Source organism: Mastigoproctus giganteus, unplaced genomic scaffold (genome assembly GCF_048544385.1).
Source record: "Mastigoproctus giganteus isolate SK-2022 unplaced genomic scaffold, ASM4854438v1 scaffold_16, whole genome shotgun sequence".
Classification (NCBI taxonomy): domain Eukaryota; kingdom Metazoa; phylum Arthropoda; class Arachnida; order Uropygi; family Thelyphonidae; genus Mastigoproctus; species Mastigoproctus giganteus.
Window position 1 is genome coordinate 2,135,597 of NW_028328293.1, and position 26,845 is coordinate 2,162,441.

General features: G+C 36.5%; 1 protein-coding gene across 3 annotated transcripts in view; it reads right to left on the reverse strand.

Annotated features, from left to right (window-relative positions):
* Positions 1–26,845, reverse strand: part of LOC150074891 (acetyl-coenzyme A transporter 1) — a 191,689-nt gene that overhangs the window by 97,213 nt on the left and 67,631 nt on the right. For all 3 annotated transcript variants that reach the window (XM_090389420.1, XM_090389421.1, XM_090389419.1), the window contains exons 3-4: positions 11,021–11,175; positions 1,208–1,398 (exon numbers count right to left, since the gene is read on the reverse strand). In XM_090389420.1, coding sequence (XP_090245546.1) covers positions 1,208–1,398; positions 11,021–11,175 — 346 coding nt within the window. The remainder of the gene's footprint in view (positions 1–1,207; positions 1,399–11,020; positions 11,176–26,845) is intronic.

The following is a 26,845-nucleotide window of genomic DNA, read 5'->3' on the forward strand; positions in this document are numbered from 1 at the left end:
TCTCACTTTTTCTATTAGCATTTCCTCCCTTTCCTCTGCTCATGCTATTATGCCTCACGAAAGTTCTGTTCGAACAGAAAAATGTGAGCTCTTAAAAACATGAGTCGGCCTTGTAGGCCGATGTGTTATCTTTTCAATGCAGCCAATGACAACGGTGTGTCTCCAACCAATAAACTAAATTGGGAAATATAGCTCCAGACATCTAGCATTTGTCATGTTTACATGTGAGCCTTTTTAATAGCGTTTTTCCGCCCTTATTTACACAACATGAGAGAGGTCAAAGTTATCACCCCTTATACCATTGGGTATAAGGGGGTGACACCTTGTGAACAACTCGCTTGCACACACAAGGTGCATAAATTGAAATTAAGAAAGAATGGGTACAGAAAAGATGTGCAAAAGCTTATCTTTAGCCAGTGAGTGGTTCATTGTTGGAACATACTTCCGTCTATTGTTCTGGAAATGAACAGTTTGAATAACTTTAAGGAAGAACTAGAAAAACTACTGGAGGGGATGGATAGATGAAATGATAAGGGTTTTTTTTTTTTTGCTGTATAAGCTTTCCTGCATCATTTGCCACTATGATACCCAATACTAAAATAAGTTAGTTAATGTATTCAGTGCATTACATTTCAAGCACATTAGCAAAAATTGATAATTCAAGATTTACAATAAATAAAACAAAATAATAATAAATAAATTAAAGAAATGCACGAAAACCAATGACTTATGTGTGAAGTGAGAACGTTTCATTTCTTCCCATATTTTTTCTTATCTTTCCTACCCAACAGAATATGTCAGTTCCCATTCCTCCTACCCTGCAGTTTCAGAACTGCAGGGTAGGAGGAATGGGAATCTCACACTTCTCAATTCCTAGGAGGCATGTTCCACAGTTTGGTAACTAATTGCTCATCACTCTGTAAAGAAAAAGTTTATATTTTTGTTTTGAGTGTTATTTATGGAATTGTGTTAAATCACCTAACAAGAAAAAACTGGTGCCAAATATTAACTAAAAATAAAATAACAAAATTATATCCCACAGCTTTCTAAGACAGGCCTTCAATTTATTCTTTTAAATTTCAGTTAAATATTCAAAAAAAAATAATTTTGCACAATATAAGTTCTATAATGCAAGGAAATAGCACTCCTTAATTTATATCATATAAATTAAACTAAAAGTATGAAAGTAATTTGACCAACAGCTTACTTTGCATGTCAACAGCAAAATAACTAAAGTCCATACACTGCTGAGGCATACAACACGATACAGCATTTGATATGTCTCCATGATACTAAAATTTTCTTTTTCATCACGATGGCTTATATTATCTTCTCTTTTCAATACCATGACAACTGTAGTGGTAATCAAAAACACTACACCCCAAAATGAAAGGAAACCTGCAAAACATTTTTAACATGATTATCTCTCTTGGAAACAATTTTATATATGTATAGTAACATAAGCCACTTTCAGTTTAATAATAATAGAAAACTTTTTTTGAAATTGAATGCTCCTCTCCATCCCCTTCTTTTTTTACTAAAAAAAAAAATGTGGGGTGTATATGGCCAATATACTGTAGTTTTTCACCTAGCTCACCAGGTGAAATTACTCCAACAATTCTTTGACCTCTGCCATGAAATTCAGATTTTTCTTACAGAAAAGGAGTTATTTGACCTAGACTGGCTATGGAATTCAGCCTTCTTAGCATGTAATACCTGGTGTCTAAACGATCTGAACACGAGATTCTAGGAGAAGGAGGATGTGGGAGTACAGATTTTTACCATGAGTTTTTCTACATTTTTCAGCCACCACATGCAAATTGGTCTGTGAACAGACACTTTTACAAACATAACATACAATGGTGCAATATGGTATAAGTTATGGTCTAGGTTCAAAGTGGCCTTAAAATGTTGAACACAGATTAACATAGATTAAAATCCTCTTCATGTATATGAAGGTGGATTTTTAATCTATGTGGATGAAAAAACACATAATTTACAAACCATTTTCTTCTGATCTGATAGAAGAAACATCAGATAAAATAACCTCCATCAGCAGCCAACTAATTCAGCCATAGTGACAGGAAAGTCCCAAAATATCTCTACCTTCCCCAATCCAGATTTATTCAATCCTGTAATTTTTGAATTCAGTGCACTAAGTTCATAGGTCAATCTGTCAGGGAACATGTTAAGCTTGGGGAGGGGATAAAAGAGAGCTAAATCTGGTATGGCATATGGAGTGATTTGCAAGAAATTCTTCAATGGAAAACGAGTCTCAATGAAAACAATGTATGCAGGGACCTAGCAAAAGCACCACTTCACTAAAGACTACTTTTTTCAACCCTTTTTCCCAAACAGCATCACACAATCACCATACAACTCGAGGGTTTAGTGTAAAAAAACGTTAACTACAAAATCATTTTGCAGTTGATGTATTTGTAATAAACCAAAAAAAAAAACCATTTGACATTTTCTTGGTTTATCGAAAATGTACTTACAGCCTAAGCTAACTTGTAAAGTACTAAAGAGATACAGTTCCATGCCATGATATGCATTTTTATTTGTATAAAGTAAAACTAAAGATATTCAAAAAGAAAATGCAATTTTGTAGTTAACGATGTTTGACACTAAACCCTCAAACTGTTACATAGTATTCCTAGTTCATTATTCTTCATGCATTAAGAAGCTGCAGATAAAAGAACCACTAGGTGGCAGTGATCACAGTGTATTTGTGTGAGATTTCTTAAAAATGTAACTATCATCAAGGGTAGAGGGAAAGTTGCATTTATTCAATCTAATTCTAATCAATTCTAATTCTAATTTACAAAAATTTTTTGTAACTTAGAATTGATCATATGCAAATACATCTTAGTTTACTGTTATTTAGATCTGCTCAATGTAAAATATAAGTTATTTTTGTCTCCCAACAGCAAGGTCTGATGAGATGGGTATCGGCAAGATACCTGAACGTTACTCACTGTATATTAGTTTAGGTAACACCTAAATAAAATATACTAAAACTCCACGTGGTATAAGAGTGGTAATTTAGATATATTATAATTTAAATGGATAGACACCACGTATTGTCCTTCCCTAACCATATTAGAGGGAAAGGTTTTTTGCTTTTGTAAAGGAGACTACAGTGGTCTCAGACAATTTTAAATTCTGTACAGTGGGACCAACTAATGATGTTACCATCAACAAATTCTAAATGGGAAGCATTCAGGGAAATAATCATAGCAGCTATTGACTTTTCATACAAACTAAGAAATACTGTTCAAGACTTAGATCCAAACAAATGTCAGATGAACTGATGACACTTATGGCTGAGATTAAAAATGCATGGGATGTATATAAATTATCAGATGATAGAGAAGCCTAAGGTTGATATAAAGTAGTCTGTAATAAAGCCACAAAAGAGGTTAGGCAAGCCAAGGCAGATTACAAGAAGTCTCTGGCAAAGAAAGCCAAAAAAAGCAGCAAAGCCTTCTTTACTTATATTAACAGTAGAAGGAAGGGACTGAATCACATTGGTCCAATTGATGGTTTAACTGTTGACAAACCTGCTCAGGTTGCTGACAGGCTGAATAGGTATTTTGTATCTACATTCACGTATGGGGAATTCTTCAGGGAAGGGGATGCCAGAAGTTCACCAAACTGTTACAGTGAGCTGAATGATTTTGTGATAACTGAGAGGAAAATAGAAGAGAAATTGTTGAAGCTAAACATAAAAAAGGCAGGCACATGGAGTGGATGGGATTTATCTAATTATATAAATGGAGGCACCAAAGGAAGTAAGCAAACCCTTAGCCATAATTATGAGAGCATACTTGGATTCAGGGTAAGTCCTGGTGGATGCTGAAGATGTGCAAATTTATTCCCAATTCCAGAACCTGCCAATAGAAGGCAAAATAGAAGGCGAATGCCAATGTTGATATGATATATGTATAACAGTGATATGATGAAGTATATGACTGGTATAACAAAGGGTGATCAAAGGGTGGCACAAGTAACTACAGATCTGTTATTTTAACTTTTGTCCAAGGAAAAATAATGGAGTCACTGGTTAAAGAAGTAATGCATGAGAATCTAGAGAGGAATGCACTTATACTGTAGTCACAGCATGGATTTGTTAAGAAGCAATCTTCTCTGACAAATCAGATTAAATCTTATAATGCAGTAACAAAGGTCACAAAGTCTATGCTTCTCTAGTACTCTCTCCTGGGGCTCATGTTAGATATATATTTTTTTTTTTCAATTCGGTCTCACTGCTTTTTCTTTCTGCTGCACTGTATATGTCTAATCACAATCTTACCCTTTAATTTTGTAACTACAAAGGCACACGATAAATCTTTCTAAAGGCCCTCACAAAGACTCTAGTTTATGATATTAACCAAATTAAATAAATGTTAAGTTTTAATTACAAAACTATATAAAAGACAGACATTATGAGACTTTTGCAAGTTGTTCATTTAATTACTATGGCATGGCAGTAGATTTTTTTTTTTTTTATGAAAACCCCAAACTTGTTGTTGTTGTTGCTTGGATTTTATTGGCGCATTAGCGACTAAGGCTATAATGCGCCAAAACCTGGTAAAAAAAAAAAAAAAAAAAACCCAAACATGAGAGGTATTAGAACCTATAGTACTTAGTACTGTGCTTGGGTTGAAGGTTGAGAAGACGAAAGATATTTGTTGACATTAGACTTGAACTTCTGTAGACTGTAATTTTCAGAAAATATGTTTGAAGGTTGTTCCAGAAAACGGCAGTTGAATGAATAAACGAGGAAGATGAAAAGTCGGTTCTGTGAGTTTGAAATTGGACAGTAAATGGATGTTGGCTGGTGGCGGCACATGTTTGGACTGTTTTGTAAGAGCGAGCAGGAATTATAGAAGCCAATTCAGAAGAACAGTGCCCATGGAAGTATCTGTACAAAAGGCATGCAGCAGAAACAGTACATCTATAAGACAGAGAGTGGAGAGACTCTCTTAAAGATGAGTCATTAATTAACCTAGTTGCCCTCTTCTGAATGGAATCTAGAAGCCTGAGAGAGGTTTTGGGGGCACCGCCCCAGATGTGGGAACAATATTCCATGTTAGGGCAGATTTGTGATTTGTACAGAGTGAACAGCTGTTTGGAAGAAAAGTAACGCCGAGAGCAAAAAAGAAAACCCAAGTTTTTTTGATGCAGAGGAAGCAATATTTGTAATGTGCTTGTGCCAAGAGAGATTAGAAGTCAGGGTAATCCCCAAAAGAGATATATCATTTTGCCTAGAAATCAGAGTGTCACCAAAGAAAAGCATAGGAGCAGAAGAATTTTTTTTTTTGTGAGATAAGACAAGACTCAGTTTCAGTTGTTGTTATTTGGTTTTTAGGAGCATTAGCAACTAAGGCCATATTGCTCCGGGAATATGCAGTGGTCATTCCCTGACCTTTCTGCATCCTCTGTATTTGGTGGTGACGGGCTCAAACACCGGTCTAATCAAGAAGCGTGTGCTACACACTGCTGCTCCTTCCCACCTGGCTATGGAGGCGCCCTCAGTTTTAGAAGGATTGAAATCAACTAAGTTGTCTTTGCCCCACTGGAGATCAGCATTTAAGGAAATGGTAGCAGATATTCGAGAAGTTGAAGCTGATTGAGCAGGGCAAGGTTTCTCAAAATGGAAAGTGGAATGCAATGTGCTACCATCGGCAAAACTATGGATAGGATTTCCAGTCAATGGAAGAAGGTCATTAATATACAAGAGGAAAAGAGTGGGGGAAAGAATTGAACCTTGGGGGCACCGGCATTAGAGGAGAAGTTTAGAAGACAGAGAGCCATCTACCATCACCCTCAGTGAGCGATCAGAGAGAAAACCGGATAACCAATTACAAAAAACAGTTGGCAAACCATAAGATGGAAGCTTGTTTAGAAGACCTTTATGCCAAACACGATCGAAAGCCTTTGAGGTGTCAAGAGCAACTGCTTGTGTTTCACCGAACTTTTCCATTGAATCTGTCCATAAATGGGTAATATAAGCCAGAATATCACCAGTGGATCGACACTGACGGAATCCATACTGGCGATTGTTGATCAGACGGAAGATTTCTAGGTAGTTTAAGGGTTGGCGGTTAATTGATTTTTCCATTACTTTAGAAAGAATAGAAGTAATTGCAATGGGACGATAATTGAATGGGAGGGATTTGTCACCCTTTTTAGGAACTGGCTGGATATGAAAATTTCCAAGCAGAAGGAAAAACACCTTTGGAATAAGAAAGTGAAAAAAAAAAAGGTGGCAAAGAACAGGAGTAAGTTCAGGAACACAGGTTTTGAGAACAAGAAGAGAAATACCATCAGGACCTCGAGCTTTCTTAGCAACAAGATTCGTCAAAATCCTTCTGACTTCCTTTTGAGGGAAGACCACAGGAGGCATTGAATGGAACGTGTTGGGAATGGTGTGAAGTGTTTTACCAAGGTCGTTAATACAGGAGTTGTAAGAAAAATGGGATGCTAGCAGGTTAGCTTTATCCTTGGCTGAAGTGACAACAGAACCATCTGGTTTTCACAGAGGTGGGAGCAGAGATGGGCAAAAGCTGCGGCCAATAGTTTTGGCAAGAGACCAGAATACTCGACTACCATAAGGGTAAGAAGCAAGTTTTCTACTCTTTACCTGTTCAAAATCTAGTTTGAACTGATTAATGACTGCTTTACAATTGTTGCGAGCTTTGGTGTAGGCAGAAAATGAAACTGAAGAATTGGGAACAAGCCAATTACGATATGCAACGTTTTTCTCTTGAACAGATTAGCACATTTATTGGAAAACCAAGGTTTAGATAAAGGACGAGATTTTAAAGTGGAGTGTGGAATAAAGGATTCCATTCCTACAAGAATAATTTCATTGACACGATCTGAGCAAACTTTGACATCCGAAGTTTTGAAACAGTAATCGGACCAAGAAAAAAAAATAAATAAATAAATCTCGCAGGTCATCCCATTTTGCATTCTTGTAATGCTAAACAATAAGAGGTTGGGAATAGCCATGAGATAAAGACTCCATTAGAGAAGAGACAATCACCAAGTTGTGAAGTGAGGGGCCTAAAGGACTACTCACTTCGACTGTGTACTTAGATGTTTTTGAGAAAAAGATCAAGCGTATTAGCTGTATGGTTAGGATTGTCTGGTATTCTTGTAGGTAAAGGAACAATCTGTGCAAGGTCAATCTGTGCATTAGTAATTGCAAAAGGCAGAGCATCTCGACCAGCTGGGTTGATGTGACTAGAAAACGTAAGCCAGCTGGAGTTGTGAAAATTAAAATCACCAAGGAAAATTTAAAGTTGGACTGGAGAAAGTCAAGTTGCAAAGAGAGGAAATCAAAGAGTTCCAAGTGATTAGTGGAGTTGGGAGAATGGTAGAGACAACAGATGAATTTGACACAATGAGGTAGAGAGAGATTTGGGCAACTGAGATGGGCAGTAGTTGAATCCACTGACACTGCCTAACCACCTAACACTGCCTTGATAGCATCAGCAAATATTTTTGCACCCTTTCTATTTAAGTGTATCCCATCCCTGTAGAAGCAATCTCTCCTATTAGCAAGCACAGACCACACTGAAAAAAATTCTACCCCTTGAGCCTTGCACAATCTCTCCAGGATGGAATTGATTGAAAAGGCTCTCATCATATACTCCCTCCTATTGTGTCTGGGCAGGATTGCAGACCTCTTATTCTTAAGGTCATTAGTGCCAATGTGTACAACAATATCACCTTTTGTGCCCTTAAAAGATGATATCTTCTGTACAATGTCATCAACTTTTGCCTCTCGCAGGCTTCCTTGGTCCTGTTTCATCTATGCTTTTTGCATAATTTATTCCCTGTCTCCCTGACGATAGAATCGCTAACAATAACTAGTTCCTGTGGGACCAGTTAGACAAGACTTTCATTTTTATTGTTTTATTTTACTAATTTAAATTAATTTATTTTTTCATTTATTTTTGATGTTATTAATATTTATTATTATTCTTACATATATTGTACATACCAAAAAAAAAAAAAAAATTGGGAACATTTTGACCCTTTTTGGGGGGGGGAGGGGGACCTCATTACATGAAAATTTAGGTCCCTTGAACTTTGTTTGTTTGTTTTGTTTGTTTTTTGGTTTTTAGGAGCATTAGCAACTAAGGCCATATTGCTCCGGGATATGTGGTGGTCATTCCCTGACCTTTCCGCATCCTCCGTATTTGGTGGTGACGGCTCGAACCCCAGTCTAATCAAGAAGCGTGTGCTACGCACTGCTGTCCTTCCCACCTGGCTACGGAGGCGCCTCTTGAACTTTGTATTAACAAGATTCAACTGTAACTCCATCTTTATATTTCATGTCTATAACTTATTTATTTATATATTTTTTAATTTTTCCACAGAATTAACAACTTTTTGAAAATAAAAGGTGTAAGAAACAGACTTTTTTAAATATCTATTTTTTATTAAAAAATTAATATTGAATTTAATTTATTTAAAAAAATTTCATATTAGTATAGCAATAAAAATAAAGAATAAGAATAGCAATAAGAAATAAGAAAAGATGAAATAACAGTATACTCCAAATATAATTAAAAAAAACTGATTTTTTCAGAAATTAAAAATGAATGTTTACACTTGTTAGGTGTAGTGCCATCGACTTTGTTACACCTTTGTTACATCGACTTTATCCAGAGCAGCAAAAGAAATTTGCTACTCTAGATAAAGGGATAGTTGAGTGGGAGAAGAAAGAGTGGTTAGCAATAGGCACTGCTCTCCTTGAACTAATATTAGTAGCAGAGCCCCCTCCCCCCAAGGTTCTATATTTATTAATGATTGATGAAGGCATAACAGGCTTAATATCTGGGTTTGCAGATGATATAAAGGTTGGCAGACAAGTGAAGTTTAATATTGACAAATGCAAGGTACTTACTTCATATGCAGAGCAGTAATCCCAGATTAACGTACCAACTGTGTGGTACCACACTCAGGGAGTGGAGAACGAAAATCACCTGGAGGTAATTGTGCAGTCAGATATGAAGTTCTCTGAGCAGTGCAGACAGAATGCCAGGGCAGCTCATGGGGTTTTGTCAATGATATACAGGAATTTCTGCAGCAGGGACAAAGAGGTGAATATCTCATAAGGCAATGATTAAGCCACACCTTGAATACTACATACTGGTCTGAAAGATTCATTTTAAGGATGGAGCTCTATTGGAACAGATGCAGAGAAGAGCAACTAAATTGGTGAGGGGAGCAAAAGGATGCTTTTACCAGGAAAGGCTAAAGTGTTGCAAATTGCAGCTTCAGGAAACAAGGCACCTGCAAGATCTGATTGAAGTATCTAAGGTCTTGAATTGATCGAGTAAACTCAACGTTGATTGAATCCTACCTCTTGCAGAACTACACACGAGCAAGTATAAACTGAAGGAAAATGGTTGGTTGTTGAAACAAACTTCCATCTGGTGTTGTAAGGTGAAATGGGAAGTGTTGGTTTTTTTTTTTTTGCTGGTACTGTATAAGCTTGCTTTCTTGCACCATTTGCCACTACTACTAACACTAAACTGGAAAATGGAGGAGGCTAATAGCTCCATCTTTATATTTCATGGCTATAACTTATTATTTTTTTTTCCACAGAATTAACAATTTAAAGTGAAAAAAAAATCATTTTTAAATATTTAATTTTTAATAAAAAAAACTTGAACTCCATAAGTATTTCAATTACTAAAGAAAAGATGAAATAATGGTATACTCCAAGCAGAATTCAAAGAAACTCAAACTTTCTCAGAAATTAAAAAGAAAGTTTACACCTTCAGGTAACTTTCAGGTGTAGTGCCATTGACTTTGATACAACTCAGGGTGCCACCACTGCAAGGTTAAATAAGCATCAGATCAAAAAACTTTTTTTTCAGATCAATCAAGATCAAAAAAAAACTTTTTTTTTGATCTGATTATTTTATTTTTGACCAAGGAAACCTTTTTCCATGCCAATTACATGGCATTTAATATACGAACAAATTAAACACAAAAATCAATTTAAAAAATTTACAGAACATTTGCAGAATCATGAGCTTGCTTTGTAGAGTCTGAGGGTTCTACAGAACACATGCTAAAAACCACTGTATTAAAGTTTCCCTTCTCTGAAAGGCTGCATCTTATAAAGATAATCAAACAATTCTTGTGTCAGAATGTAGTGTTAAGATTGAAATATTCCAAATTCTGAGAAGAAATGCTGTTGAAAGCTTTAGTTGCTGACATTTACAGCACCTTTGATCTTTCTGGTGTCCAATGTGCTTCCTTTTTTTGTGGTTTATCAGAAACATCCTTTTAGATGAAAACTTTCAACTCCTCCTAATAACATATAAAACCAGCCATTTGTCCATAATTTCACTGCACTTTAATAACAAATTTATATTTCAAAATATTGGAGCCCGAACTGCAACATTTTCTTGATCTGCCTACTATTTATAGTGAATCTGCCAAATATGGGGCATCAAAAAATAAGGCATTATCAGCATAAGTTACTATATATAAATATATATCATAAAAACTAATTTTCTGATTCAAGGTGAATGCCCGTTTCCTATAACAGAACTGACAAGAGAATTTTTCAGTAACAAAACTCAAATTTTAAATTAAGAAATGTCAATTAAAACCTCATGATGACTGCTGATGTACAATACTTAAAGCAGCTTTTTCAGCAACTACTTGCGTTGCATAATAAGATATCATTCAAGTTCTAATGGAACAAAAAGCAAAGGATTTCACCAAGTGAAAGTGAACTACTGTAACTACTAAGGGTATAAATATAAACTATATCTGAATATAAAACTGGGTAAATGTCAAATAACTTAAAGAAAAATACCAAAAAATGGCATTTTAAATTTTGTATATCTGTTTTTGTTGATATAAAAAATGTAATAAAAATTATATATTTCGTATCATGTAGATATATACTCATTCAGACACGAAGCCAATAAAGCTGCCTATATTCCTTACATAAATACATAACAGTTACATAAAATACCTGATAGCGTGACCAATCCTTGTGTGGAAGGCACTGAGCGAAGATAATTATTGCAGAAATCTGCTGATTCAAGAGCTAAAAAGACTACATTGCCTAAAAAATATCCAGCAGTCTGTCCTACAGAATTGCATGTAGATGCATAACCCACATTGGCTCTACAAAAAATAAAATAAAATATTAGTGCTTTCAATCCACGAACCATCAATGGGTATAGTTCATATTTTATTAACTTTTTTTTTGTAATAATGCAAAAAGTTCATAAAAAAGGTCATTATGATTCTGAAAGTTATGGAGTTATAACTATTTCAATTTTAAAAAATGGTTATGATGGAAACAATAGTAAAAAATAAATATTAATAAGAATAAGGAGACACACATTATTCGTACTAGGTACATGCTTTTCTTATTTTTTTATTTTTATCTTTTATGATTGAAAACTCCACAGGCAGTTTTTTTTTTTTAATTCAAAGGACAGTTCTGTAACCAAGTCACAATCAGACACACATTTATATGAACTTTATTTCATTTTCAGGATCTAAAAATGAAAAAATGTAGTGCGAAGCAAAATGTAGTACATTTTGCTTCGCACCACCCCCTCTGCACAAAAAAAGCGGTTTTATACAACCAAATACATAATGCCCTCAAATATAGCACCTCACAAAATGACTTAACCAATGAACTTCAATACCTCACAGAAAAATTTACAGCTAGGAACTACCCAACCCAACTCATTCAACACACTATTTCCACCGCCAAAAGTAAAATTAACAATCCACCAAAACCCACCACCAACGCAAATACGCATCATCCTCCCATACCATAATGAACTTGCTGGACAATTTCGCCGTGTGTTACAGGTACTGATATCTCCCTTATTTTTTCAGCTTATAATAAACTCGGATCCTTATTTAACACTTACAAAGATACACACAAATACCCAACCAACGATTTGAACAATATAATTTACTTGATTAAATGTCAACCAAACTGTGATGCCTGTTATATTGGTAGTACTACTACCAAGTTTGGTTCTACCAAAACCTCCAACACTCGCACCTACTACCACTATAATAGTCTTAGATCGGGACAAGCTAGCACAGAACTCACAATTCATGCCCAAACCCACAATCACACTCCTTTAATTGACTCCGCTATCACCATTATAAGACTTAGAACCAGCCACAAAATTCTTCAATATGAAGCCCTCATTATCGAATGGTTTCGACACAACACTAATCTCAACAACCTAAACGCAAAACTTCCCTTTCACCTTTCCTCGGCTTGGAATCTCTCACATCTGAGATTCCCACGTGTCCCAAAGAGCATCACGAGAGTATAGAAAATTCCTTAAAATACAGCACACGTTACTTTTCATTTAACACCGCCAACTGAAGACGTTATAACTTAACGAAAGTCTGTCGTCACGACTATTGGCAATATCAATTCTTTTATGTTCCAGATTAACTATTTTCTACTTTATGACAACCAGGGACGGAGTAGTGCACTTCTGCTTCCTTGCGCCTATTTTAAAATTCCGTTAAATTAAATCTCATCCCACCTTAATGCATTAACTTAACCATTCCACCTTATATTTAGCCATCAGTCTTTTCATAAAACTATTGCAGATCATATTCAAGGTGAGTACCGCAATTTAAGCATTTCGCTATTTTTATATTTAAATTTCATACTTGGTATGTATATGTTCTTACAATTATTATGCCCTTATTAATTGCATTTTATATTTATTTCAGGTAAATTGATTTTTTACTTACAGGTTCTCCCTATTCTTCCATGGTTACTACACCTTAGAGCTCATCTCCCCTACCATATACACAAATATACTGATTTTTACCTTTTTGTCTATATATATACAGGGTGTCTCAAAAATACATAGCATAACTTCAGGAATGAATTCCTCATATGTAGACAATAAAAATATTTTATATCAACATAGTTCCAGAAATGCTTGGTTCCCGAGTTATTAAAGTATTAACCGGAATGTCTTATCTCCTGCAAGTGATTTCCTTCATCACAAGGTCTGAAAATTTATTTTTTTTTATTATTATGAAACTTCAAAGTAATGCTAGTGATTTTATTTATATAAAAAGTTTCAATCAGGGTGGGATAATAATCGGTTCTTCTTTGAGAAAAAAAAAAAAAACATATATATATATATACATACACACACAGGGTGTCTCAAAAATACATGGCATAACTTCAGGAATGAGTTCCTTATATGTAGACAATAAACATATTTTATATCAACATAGTTCCAGAAATGCTTGGTTTCCGAGTTTTGAAGGTCTGATTATGACACTTAACTGTTCACATCACCTTATAGTAATTGTTCAAAATGTCCACCTTCTGCCTGAATACAGGCCTTACATCGATGTCTCATGGACTTGCGAAGATGATGACAAATTCCTGGCATGTTTCGTATTGTCTCACAACCTGCCACAATTCGATTGCGAAGAGTTTCCACATCAGCTACAGGAGTACACCAATGACTTTAAATGGCCTCACAAGAAGAAATCTAGTGGGTTTAAATCAGTTGAGCGTGGAGGCCAGGCAGTTGGTCCACCCCTCTACTTCAGGAGTCGTAGATCTTAATCATCCTCTGTCAGCAGCATGAGGTGTAAAGTCCCATGTTCACAAAGGCGGCGATGGATACCTTCAAACGTTTTCCTGTTTGGACAACTTTGTTCTGGGAATCTTTCGTGGTACAAACGACGAGCCTCCAGAGCATTGCCGTCTGCCAAACTGTACGTAAAGTGCACATCCGCTTGCTCCTGATTTGAGTATATGGTCGGAATTATATTAATATATAATTATTAATTATATATTAATATAATTAATAATTATATTAATATATAATTATTAACAATTATATAACAATTTATTATTAATAAATTGTTATATTAATAATTATATAATAATAACAAATAAATATCCTAAATAAAACAAAGAAACATATTTCAAACGATTGTACAAAGTCTTCTATTGTATGGAGCGGAAACCTGGACATTGAATAGGCGAGCAGAAAACAAATTGCTCTCCACAGAAATGGATTTTTGGAGACTCTCAGCAGGAACTTCTAGAAGAGACAGAAAACGCAATGAAGACATAAGGGAAAAAATGGAAGTGAAAAAGACTATTATTGACACCATCAAAGAAAAGCGTCTAACATGGTATGGACATGTTAAACGGATGCAAGAAAACAGATATCCAAAGGCTATCCTGGAATGGATACCTGCTGGAAGAAGGAGAAGAGGAAGATCTAGGAGGACATGGATGGATGGAGTACGGGAGTGCATGACAGCCCGAGGCTTAACTGACCAAGACACCTTGAACTGCAATTTATGGTGGAAAAAAATTTCTAACAAGAAATAACTTGAAGGCTGAGGAAACCCATTGTAAATGGAAACACTCCTCTTGAAGAAGAAGATATAACAATAATAATTATACAAAATAATCATCAATATTAATTATATAAAAAAGAAAATGCAATAAATTTTCAATTTACCATTTTTAATACAATTCCAAAACGAATATCGATATCCACCTCTACTTAAATTAAAAAAATAGAACTGACTGTCACTTCTGTCACTGGCAATTCTCATTGTATGAATGATGTGTAAGCATCCCCCTTACCTGTATTTCTAAATTATTGGTCAGTATTCGATATAGCAAAGCAGTTAGAAAATGTTACAAGTGAATGTTCTTGGAAATGAAAGTAGTTGAAACCAAAATCTTGGATGTAGTAGAACTAGGAATTAACAGTATCACACTTTTAATAAATACTGTACACATACAAATAAAAAGGAACCCATTGCCGGGGGACATAATGACTCATATCCCCGTGATGTAATGTAAATTGCAACTATGCCCGCTTAAGGGTAAAGGCCATTTTACTGAGCAAAAATATAGATTGGGTCAGAAATAGTAATTTTGGTGAATTTTGGAGATGTTGGCGAAGTGTGCCTTATTGAGCAATTAAAAGTGTCAACAGACAACTAATACACATTTTTTCGAAAAAAACTTTAAGAACTTAAATGCATAACAAAATATTTAAAAAATACATATAAGTAGGAAATAGTCCGAAATGTTTGGAAATAACAATTCATTACAATTATTTGTACCTGAACCGAGCCCGAACATCATTCGTGTTACCAGGCCAGACTATGCCCTGGGAAGATGTCTAGTACAGAGAAGAGCAATGAAATTAGTGAGAGAAACAGAGGAATGAGGCAAGTGATAATTTTTATTTAATTTAATCCTGAGGTATGCATACAAAAATTTGAAATTCCTCTGTGTGCATGAAAATTTGAAAAAACTGGCAAAAAATAATTCAAAATTGTTTTTTTTTTTTTTTTTTAAGCCACTTATATTTTCAATTTTTTCAGAACACAAATCTGAAAAATCCACGTAAAAAATACTGTTAATTTTTCATTAATTTTTGAAAATTAAAAAAAAAACGTTTAGACCTGTCAGTCAGCAATGCAAATTTAAAAACTGCAACCTTCAACCTATGTTTTGATTAGCAGACAGCAGCACTTCAGTAACAGGAGCACTCACTGCTCAAAATGTGAAGTACACACATAAACAGTTTGATTCCAGATAATGCACCAATGTCACAAAGCCAGAGAGTGCTAATGATTGGAGAAAAGCATTAGCATTAGCAAAGGCACATGATGCAAGAAAGCAAGCTTATATAGCATCAGCCAAAAAAAAAACCCTTATTCACCCATCCACTTGCTCTAAATATTTGTCAAGTTCTGCCTTGAATCTATTTAAGCTATCAACTTCTACAATGACAGATCAAAGTTTGTTCCAGCAATCAACCACCCACTGGCTAAAGGCAAACTTTGCACATCTATCCTACAACTGTCTTTCCTCAATTTGAATTTATGCCCTCTCAGGTGATTATTCTGAGCAGGAGTAAGGATCCCATCAGCATTGAGCATGCTCAAACCATTCAAGGCTTTATACACCTCAATCAGATCACCTCGCAGGTGCCTAGTCTCCAGACAATGTAATTTGCAAAATAAGCTTTTCTTCGTAAGAGCAACCCTTTGTTCCATTCACTAATCTTGTTGCCTTTCTCTGTACTTGTTCCAACAGCTCTACATCCTTTTTAAAATGAGGCCTCCAGACCTGTATACAGTACTCAAGGTGTGGCTTGACCATTGCCTTATACAAGGGGATAATCACCTCCTTATCCCTGCTAGAAACATTCCTGTATATCATTGACAAGACACGATGAGCTACTCTTGCAGACCGTCTGCACAGCTCAGAAAACTTCATATCTGCCTGCACAATTAATCCCAGGTCCTCATTCTGTACCATTGTCAGTGTGGTACCACAGAGTTGATAAGTTACTCTGGGATTACTGCTTCCCATATGTATACAGTAAACCCCCGCTATTCGCGGGGGTTACGTTCCTGAGAAATTTCGCGAATACTGAGTTATGGCTCCCATAGTAATAAAGGGGATCCGTTCCAAAGTATGTAATATATAAGAAAAACTAGTCTAAAAGTTTGTCTATGTATGTATTATATGTACCTTCATAATATGACTATGTACATAGTGAAATGCAAGCATATGGCATCGAAATGAAAATAAGAAACAATTTAATATTAAATGTAATATTTATTAGAAATTTCAAACAAATCTTTCAAACCAGCGCCTTTGCTAGCTAAAAAACTTATCCCGCCAGTGCTATCACCAGTTTCGCTAAAGTGTTGATAAAGGAGTTTTGCTTTTTCACGAATGATGAGTGAACTTAACGGAATTTTATTTTGAGTTCGGTCTTCTATCCACAGATTTAAAGCTTTTTCCATTTTTTCTAATTTAACATCACGAGTTACAGAACAAATTTTTGAAGCAATTAACGCGTTTTCGCGTACACTACGGCGGATTTTTTCTTCCGATTTTTTGATTGATCGTACCATTGACTCATTGATTTTATAATGTTTTGCCACTGAGGAGACACTTTCACCATTAGAAATTTTGTCTAATAACTCAATTTTATTCGCTAATGTCATCACCTTCTTTGATCTTTTCACATTTCCCTTGTTATTCGTAGCCATATTTTTGTACGGGTTAGAAAGAACTTGTCCTCAATAAAGTCACTTTTTTCCGTTAACACACTCGAAAAAGTCTGTTTTACACTGCAAAACGGTAGATTTATCACTTTTGTAAGCATATCAATTTATAAATTGATAAATTTATTCAATTTATAAGCATATAAATTAAAAGCAAAAGATGAAACCTTCCACGACAAGCGCATAAACACATACTGAACAAGGATTAGAGAGAAAAATCCACGCTCGCGATTTTGTCACCCCTCTCCCCCCACCCACAGAGCGCTGTTTTGACCGTGAAAGATAATTTTAGCCTCGCCCATGTTTTTTTATGGCGGAAAATATTCACGGCGCTTTAAAATTCACATTTTTTTAGGTTTCATTTTAAATTAAATCAGCGATCGCGAATACGTGAAACCGCGAATACAGATACCGCGGATAGCGGGGGCTTACTGTATTTTACATTTGTCAATGTTAAACTTCATTTGCCATCTCTCAGCCCATCTGCTCAACTTTTCTAGTTCCTGTTGCAGCAGTGTACTGTCATTAGTGTCATTAACAACCCTGCCAACCTTCGTATCGTTTGCAAACTTGGACATTAAGCTTGATATACCATCATCAATATCATTTATAAATACAGAAAACAACAATGGACCCAACACTGAACCCTGAGGGACTCCACTAATAACATTAGTCCACGAAGAGCAGTGTCCATTGATTACCAATCTCTCTCTTCTCCCGCTCAACCATCCCTTTATCCATAGCAGCAATTTGCCTCCAATGCCACATTGCTCCAATTTGTGCAGCAGTCTTCCATGTGCAACAGTATCAAAGGCTTTTCTAAGATCCAAATATATGATATCAAAGTTATTCTTTACATCCAGTTCTTTTGTGACTACATCATAGTATCCAATCAAATTAGTCAGACAAGACTTCCCCTTCACAAATCCATGCTGTGTCCGAGCTATATAGGCACCTCCGTAGCCAGGTGGGAAGGAGCAACAGTGCGTAGCACACGCTTCTTGATTAGACCGGGGTTCGAACCCGTCACAACCAAATACGGAGCATGCGGAAAGGTCAGGGAATGACCACCGCACCGGAGCAATATGGCTTTAGTTGCTAATGCTCTTAAAAAAAACACCAAACCAAATCCGAGCTATAACTGAAGTCTTGTCCAGATGATCCTGCAATGCTTCTTTAACCAGTGCCTCCATTAATTTCCCTGGAACAGAAGTTAAACTAACAGGTCTGTAATTACCTGTGTTTCCCTTTGATCCTCCTATGTGGATTGGGGTCACATTTGCACATCTCCAGTCCTGGGTACCTCCCCTAAGTCCAAAGAAGCTCTCATAATTATGGCTAAGGGTTTGCTTACTTCCTTTGCCGCCTCCTTTAATATAACTGGATAGATTCCATCCACCCCAGGTGCCTTTCTTGTGTTTATCTTCAACAATTTCTCCTCCACTTTACTCTCAGTTATTACAAGATTATCTAGCTTATTGCCAGAGTTAAATACACCTCTGGCATTCCCCTCCCTGAATAACTCCTCATGTGTGAATGTTGATGCAAAATATTCATTTAGTTTGTTAGCTACCTGAGCAGGATTGTCAACAGTTGAACCATCGATATCAAATGGACCAATCTGATTCATCCCCTTCCTTCTAGAGTTTACATAAGTAAAGAACTCTTTGCCGTTTTTCTCTGCATCCTTTGCCAAAGACATCCTTTGACAAGGGGATAATCACCTCCTTATCCCTGCTAGAAAAATTCCTGTATATCATTGACAAGACACGATGAGCTACTCTTGCAGACCGTCTGCACAGCTCAGAAAACTTCATATCTGCCTGCACAATTAATCCCAGGTCCTCATTCTGTACCATTGTCAGTGTGGTACCACAGAGTTGATAAGTTACTCTGGGATTACTGCTTCCCATATGTATACAGTAAACCCCCGCTATTCGCGGGGGTTACGTTCCTGAGAAATTTCGCGAATACTGAGTTATGGCTCCCATAGTAATAAAGGGGATCCGTTCCAAAGTATGTAATATATAAGAAAAACTAGTCTAAAAGTTTGTCTATGTATGTATTATATGTACCTTCATAATATGACTATGTACATAGTGAAATGCAAGCATATGGCATCGAAATGAAAATAAGAAACAATTTAATATTAAATGTAATATTTATTAGAAATTTCAAACAAATCTTTCAAACCAGCGCCTTTGCTAGCTAAAAAAGTTATCCCGCCAGTGCTATCACCAGTTTCGCTAAAGTGTTGATAAAGGAGTTTTGCTTTTTCACGAATGATGAGTGAACTTAACGGAATTTTATTTTGAGTTCGGTCTTCTATCCACAGATTTAAAGCTTTTTCCATTTTTTCTAATTTAACATCACGAGTTACAGAACAAATTTTTGAAGCAATTAACGCGTTTTCGCGTACACTACGGCGGATTTTTTCTTCCGATTTTTTGATTGATCGTACCGTTGACTCATTGATTTTATAATGTTTTGCCACTGAGGAGACACTTTCACCATTAGAAATTTTGTCTAATAACTCAATTTTATTTGCTAATGTCATCACCTTCTTTGATCTTTTCACATTTCCCTTGTTATTCGTAGCCATATTTTTGTACGGGTTAGAAAGAACTTGTCCTCAATAAAGTCACTTTTTTCCGTTAACACACTCGAAAAAGTCTGTTTTACACTGCAAAACGGTAGATTTATCACTTTTGTAAGCATATCAATTTATAAATTGATAAATTTATTCAATTTATAAGCATATAAATTAAAAGCAAAAGATGAAACCTTCCACGACAAGCGCATAAACACATACTGAACAAGGATTAGAGAGAAAAATCCACGCTCGCGATTTTGTCACCCCTCTCCCCCCACCCACAGAGCGCTGTTTTGACCGTGAAAGATAATTTTAGCCTCGCCCATGTTTTTTTATGGCGGAAAATATTCACGGCGCTTTAAAATTCACATTTTTTTAGGTTTCATTTTAAATTAAATCAGCGATCGCGAATACGTGAAACCGCGAATACAGATACCGCGGATAGCGGGGGCTTACTGTATTTTACATTTGTCAATGTTAAACTTCATTTGCCATCTCTCAGCCCATCTGCTCAACTTTTCTAGTTCCTGTTGCAGCAGTGTACTGTCATTAGTGTCATTAACAACCCTGCCAACCTTCGTATCGTTTGCAAACTTGGACATTAAGCTTGATATACCATCATCAATATCATTTATAAATACAGAAAACAACAATGGACCCAACACTGAACCCTGAGGGACTCCACTAATAACATTAGTCCACGAAGAGCAGTGTCCATTGATTACCACTCTCTCTTCTCCCGCTCAACCATCCCTTTATCCATAGCAGCAATTTGCCTCCAATGCCACATTGCTCCAATTTGTGCAGCAGTCTTCCATGTGCAACAGTATCAAAGGCTTTTCTAAGATCCAAATATATGATATCAAAGTTATTCTTTACATCCAGTTCTTTTGTGACTACATCATAGTATCCAATCAAATTAGTCAGACAAGACTTCCCCTTCACAAATCCATGCTGTGTCCGAGCTATATAGGCACCTCCGTAGCCAGGTGGGAAGGAGCAACAGTGCGTAGCACACGCTTCTTGATTAGACCGGGGTTCGAACCCGTCACAACCAAATACGGAGCATGCGGAAAGGTCAGGGAATGACCACCGCACCGGAGCAATATGGCTTTAGTTGCTAATGCTCTTAAAAAAAACACCAAACCAAATCCGAGCTATAACTGAAGTCTTGTCCAGATGATCCTGCAATGCTTCTTTAACCAGTGCCTCCATTAATTTCCCTGGAACAGAAGTTAAACTAACAGGTCTGTAATTACCTGTGTTTCCCTTTGATCCTCCTATGTGGATTGGGGTCACATTTGCACATCTCCAGTCCTGGGTACCTCCCCTAAGTCCAAAGAAGCTCTCATAATTATGGCTAAGGGTTTGCTTACTTCCTTTGCCGCCTCCTTTAATATAACTGGATAGATTCCATCCACCCCAGGTGCCTTTCTTGTGTTTATCTTCAACAATTTCTCCTCCACTTTACTCTCAGTTATTACAAGATTATCTAGCTTATTGCCAGAGTTAAATACACCTCTGGCATTCCCCTCCCTGAATAACTCCTCATGTGTGAATGTTGATGCAAAATATTCATTTAGTTTGTTAGCTACCTGAGCAGGATTGTCAACAGTTGAACCATCGATATCAAATGGACCAATCTGATTCATCCCCTTCCTTCTAGAGTTTACATAAGTAAAGAACTCTTTGCCGTTTTTCTCTGCATCCTTTGCCAAAGACATCCTTTGACAAGGGGATAATCACCTCCTTATCCCTGCTAGAAAAATTCCTGTATATCATTGACAAGACACGATGAGCTACTCTTGCAGACCGTCTGCACAGCTCAGAAAACTTCATATCTGCCTGCACAATTAATCCCAGGTCCTCATTCTGTACCATTGTCAGTGTGGTACCACAGAGTTGATAAGTTACTCTGGGATTACTGCTTCCCACATGTATACAGTAAACCCCCGCTATTTGCGGGGGTTACGTTACTGAGAAATTTCGCGAATACTGAGTTATGGCTCCCATAGTAATAAAGGGGATCCGTTCCAAAGTATGTAATATATAAGAAAAACTAGTCTAAAAGTTTGTCTATGTATGTATTATATGTACCTTCATAATATGACTATGTACATAGTGAAATGCAAGCATATGGCATCGAAATGAAAATAAGAAACAATTTAATATTAAATGTAATATTTATTAGAAATTTCAAACAAATCTTTCAAACCAGCGCCTTTGCTAGCTAAAAAACTTATCCCGCCAGTGCTATCACCAGTTTCGCTAAAGTGTTGATAAAGGAGTTTTGCTTTTTCACGAATGATGAGTGAACTTAACGGAATTTTATTTTGAGTTCGGTCTTCTATCCACAGATTTAAAGCTTTTTCCATTTTTTCTAATTTAACATCACGAGTTACAGAACAAATTTTTGAAGCAATTAACGCGTTTTCGCGTACACTACGGCGGATTTTTTCTTCCGATTTTTTGATTGATCGTACCATTGACTCATTGATTTTATAATGTTTTGCCACTGAGGAGACACTTTCACCATTAGAAATTTTGTCTAATAACTCAATTTTATTCGCTAATGTCATCACCTTCTTTGATCTTTTCACATTTCCCTTGTTATTCGTAGCCATATTTTTGTACGGGTTAGAAAGAACTTGTCCTCAATAAAGTCACTTTTTTCCGTTAACACACTCGAAAAAGTCTGTTTTACACTGCAAAACGGTAGATTTATCACTTTTGTAAGCATATCAATTTATAAATTGATAAATTTATTCAATTTATAAGCATATAAATTAAAAGCAAAAGATGAAACCTTCCACGACAAGCGCATAAACACATACTGAACAAGGATTAGAGAGAAAAATCCACGCTCGCGATTTTGTCACCCCTCTCCCCCCACCCACAGAGCGCTGTTTTGACCGTGAAAGATAATTTTAGCCTCGCCCATGTTTTTTTATGGCGGAAAATATTCACGGCGCTTTAAAATTCACATTTTTTTAGGTTTCATTTTAAATTAAATCAGCGATCGCGAATACGTGAAACCGCGAATACAGATACCGCGGATAGCGGGGGCTTACTGTATTTTACATTTGTCAATGTTAAACTTCATTTGCCATCTCTCAGCCCATCTGCTCAACTTTTCTAGATCCTGTTGCAGCAGTGTACTGTCATTAGTGTCATTAACAACCCTGCCAACCTTCGTATCGTTTGCAAACTTGGACATTAAGCTTGATATACCATCATCAATATCATTTATAAATACAGAAAACAACAATGGACCCAACACTGAACCCTGAGGGACTCCACTAATAACATTAGTCCACGAAGAGCAGTGTCCATTGATTACCACTCTCTCTTCTCCCGCTCAACCATCCCTTTATCCATAGCAGCAATTTGCCTCCAATGCCACATTGCTCCAATTTGTGCAGCAGTCTTCCATGTGCAACAGTATCAAAGGCTTTTCTAAGATCCAAATATATGATATCAAAGTTATTCTTTACATCCAGTTCTTTTGTGACTACATCATAGTATCCAATCAAATTAGTCAGACAAGACTTCCCCTTCACAAATCCATGCTGTGTCCGAGCTATATAGGCACCTCCGTAGCCAGGTGGGAAGGAGCAACAGTGCGTAGCACACGCTTCTTGATTAGACCGGGGTTCGAACCCGTCACAACCAAATACGGAGCATGCGGAAAGGTCAGGGAATGACCACCGCACCGGAGCAATATGGCTTTAGTTGCTAATGCTCTTAAAAAAACACCAAACCAAATCCGAGCTATAACTGAAGTCTTGTCCAGATGATCCTGCAATGCTTCTTTAACCAGTGCCTCCATTAATTTCCCTGGAACAGAAGTTAAACTAACAGGTCTGTAATTACCTGTGTTTCCCTTTGATCCTCCTATGTGGATTGGGGTCACATTTGCACATCTCCAGTCCTGGGTACCTCCCCTAAGTCCAAAGAAGCTCTCATAATTATGGCTAAGGGTTTGCTTACTTCCTTTGCCGCCTCCTTTAATATAACTGGATAGATTCCATCCACCCCAGGTGCCTTTCTTGTGTTTATCTTCAACAATTTCTCCTCCACTTTACTCTCAGTTATTACAAGATTATCTAGCTTATTGCCAGAGTTAAATACACCTCTGGCATTCCCCTCCCTGAATAACTCCTCATGTGTGAATGTTGATGCAAAATATTCATTTAGTTTGTTAGCTACCTGAGCAGGATTGTCAACAGTTGAACCATCGATATCAAATGGACCAATCTGATTCATCCCCTTCCTTCTAGAGTTTACATAAGTAAAGAACTCTTTGCCGTTTTTCTCTGCATCCTTTGCCAAAGATTTCTCGTAATGTGCCTTCGCCCGCCTAACCTCCTTTGTAACTTGGTTACAGAATAGCTTATATCTATCGTAGGCTTCTATGTCACATGTTAATTTATATGTATCCCATTCATTTTCCTTCTCTGTCACATGTCTAATTAGTTCATCTGACATCCATTTAGGCCTAAATCTTGAACAATATTTCTTTGTTGGAATGAAAAGCCTAGTAGCTTCCAAGAATAATTCTTTGAATGCTTCCCATTTTGAATTTGCTTTTGGTAACATCATCAGTTGGTTCCACCATATAGAATTTAAATACTGTCTCGGACCACCGTAGTCACCTTTACGAAAACAAAAACCCTTCCCTTTACCTTTGATGGTAGTTACCTCTTTAAGTAAATCCCACTTCAGCACACTGTGATCACTGCCACCTAGTGGTTCCTTTTTCTGCAGATTCTTAATGCATGAAAAATCATTACTGATAATCAGATCAAGAGTAATACTCCCTCTAGTTGCCTCCCGAACATGCTGCTGTAGAAAACAATCATCCAATAAATCCACAAAAGCCTTGCTAGTGTGTGAGTGTCCAACCTACAAATTCCAGTCAACATCTGAGAAATTAAAATTCCCCATTATAAGACACTCTAATTTACTGGCCCACTATTTCTTTGCCCAATTGCTTGTTATACTCATCAGATTCATTAGGCCTATAACACACTCTCATTTTTCCTTTCCCAGTGCTTATGTCACATCAAACAGACTCAACATTGCATTGTCCACCAACATCAATTGGATGCACTTCCTTAGATTTAATGTTTCTTAACTAACAGCATAACCCCTCCTTCCTTCCTGTCCTGTCTATCCTTTCTGTACACATTGTACTCCCCAAATTCCAGTTCTGCCCTGCTTATGTCTATGTGACACCATGTCTCTCATATCCCAACAATATCTGCCTTTGATGTCTTGACTAGCACTTCAAGCTCATCAAATTTATTAACTATACTCCTAGCATTGGTGTACATGCAAGTATACATGTACCTATTTCTACTCTTAGTTACCCTAACACAGCCCATGTATTTACTTGTTCCACTATGACTCCCAGCAGTCCTGGAAATTGCCAGCTGCTGCTCAATTGCATTTCAATAGAAGTAGTGCAAGAATCACTTTTACCTCTGCCAGCGGCTACTGTTAATCTATTAGTCCGTGTATCCCCCCAAGCTAGCAGTTTTCTGACCCACTTAACTCTACCTCGATAGCATCAGCAAATATTCTTGCACCCTTTCTATTTAAGTGTATTCCATCCCTGTAGAAGCAGTCTCTCCTGTTAACAAGCACAGACCAGGCTGAAAAAAATTCTACACCTTGAGCCTTGCACAATCTTTCCAAGGCCAAATTGATCCACAAGGCTCTCATCATATACTCCCTCCTATCGTGTCTGGGCAGAATTGCAGACACTTTCAAATTCCACCCTAACTTGGCTTTTTTTTTAGCATTGTCTTGTACTTGTTAAGTAATTCTGCCGGTCTCCTACTCTTAATATCATTAGTGGCAACGTGTACAACAATATCACCCTTTGTGCCCTTAAAGGATGATATCTGCCCTACAATGTCATTAATATTTGATATTCCATCTATCAAAAGTGCACAACTTTTGATAGATGGAATAGGACACAAAAGTGCAAAAAAGTGCACAACAGTAAATGAAATTACTATTAATAATTGTGCTTGACATATGTCAATCAACATGTACATATACAGTAATTAGTTTTAACTTAATCATGAATTTTCCTAACTGTGCAAAAATAAATGGGCATTTTTGGAATTTTCTGCAAAGGATTCAAAGAAAACATTTTCAATAACAAGTATTAGGAGTTTCAGCTCTGTGGATGGAGTTAGATGAGCAAAAATTGCTGAAATATTGTTAGGGTCAAATCAACCCATGCAGCTAACAGCACAGAGTTAATGGAATTGATAATGTCTAATCTAATTTAGAAATTAATCATATAAACAGTACTAAATCAGTAGACTCTTGCAGATCCAAACTTGTTAGGCAGAACTCAGACCATTAAGAAAACAGTATATGAAATCAATAAATACTTTCAGGGAATTAACACAGGTGTAGACATCTTACGTTATGATTGTGAAGAACTCACGTATAAGGAGATCCATTGAAAAAGAACCAATCCATGATGAAGGCCAAAGAGATTGTCTTTCAATACATTGCTAGAAAGTGTATAACTAGAGCAAGGAACCTTAACATTCTGGTTGAAGTGTGAAAAACATATATCCTGATACAAAAAAAAAAAAAAAAAAACCCCAACCATTAATAATTAAGTAAATTTTTGGAATGGGGGAAAATGACCTGTCTAACCCCAAAAATTCAAAAAAAATTTTAAATTCATACACAAAAAACAAAAAAAGAAAGGGAAGGAGTATATATAGAAAAATTTAAAGATTTTCATATTAATAACTAAAATTTAAAGCAAGCTTTCTTTGGCTCTCATTAATCGAGAGTCATGCAAATCTGAAATTGATGGATGGAGGATCAGCTGTTGGATGGAAGTTTGAAAGAGGTTCAGCTGTTAGATGTGTGACATGGAGAGGGGGGGGAGAGAGAGAGAGAGAGAGAGAGAGAGAGAGAGAGAGAGAGAGAGAGAGAGAGAGAGAGAGACTTAACAGTGGAACTGTCACTTGAAATAAGCTGAGATAGGATATATCCCTCTTTTTTTTGTTTATGGTAGTGGCTCTAAAGCATCAAATAAAGAAAGCTTCTTTAATCCTTCTGTGATAGGAGTTATCATTAGAAAAGATCTAG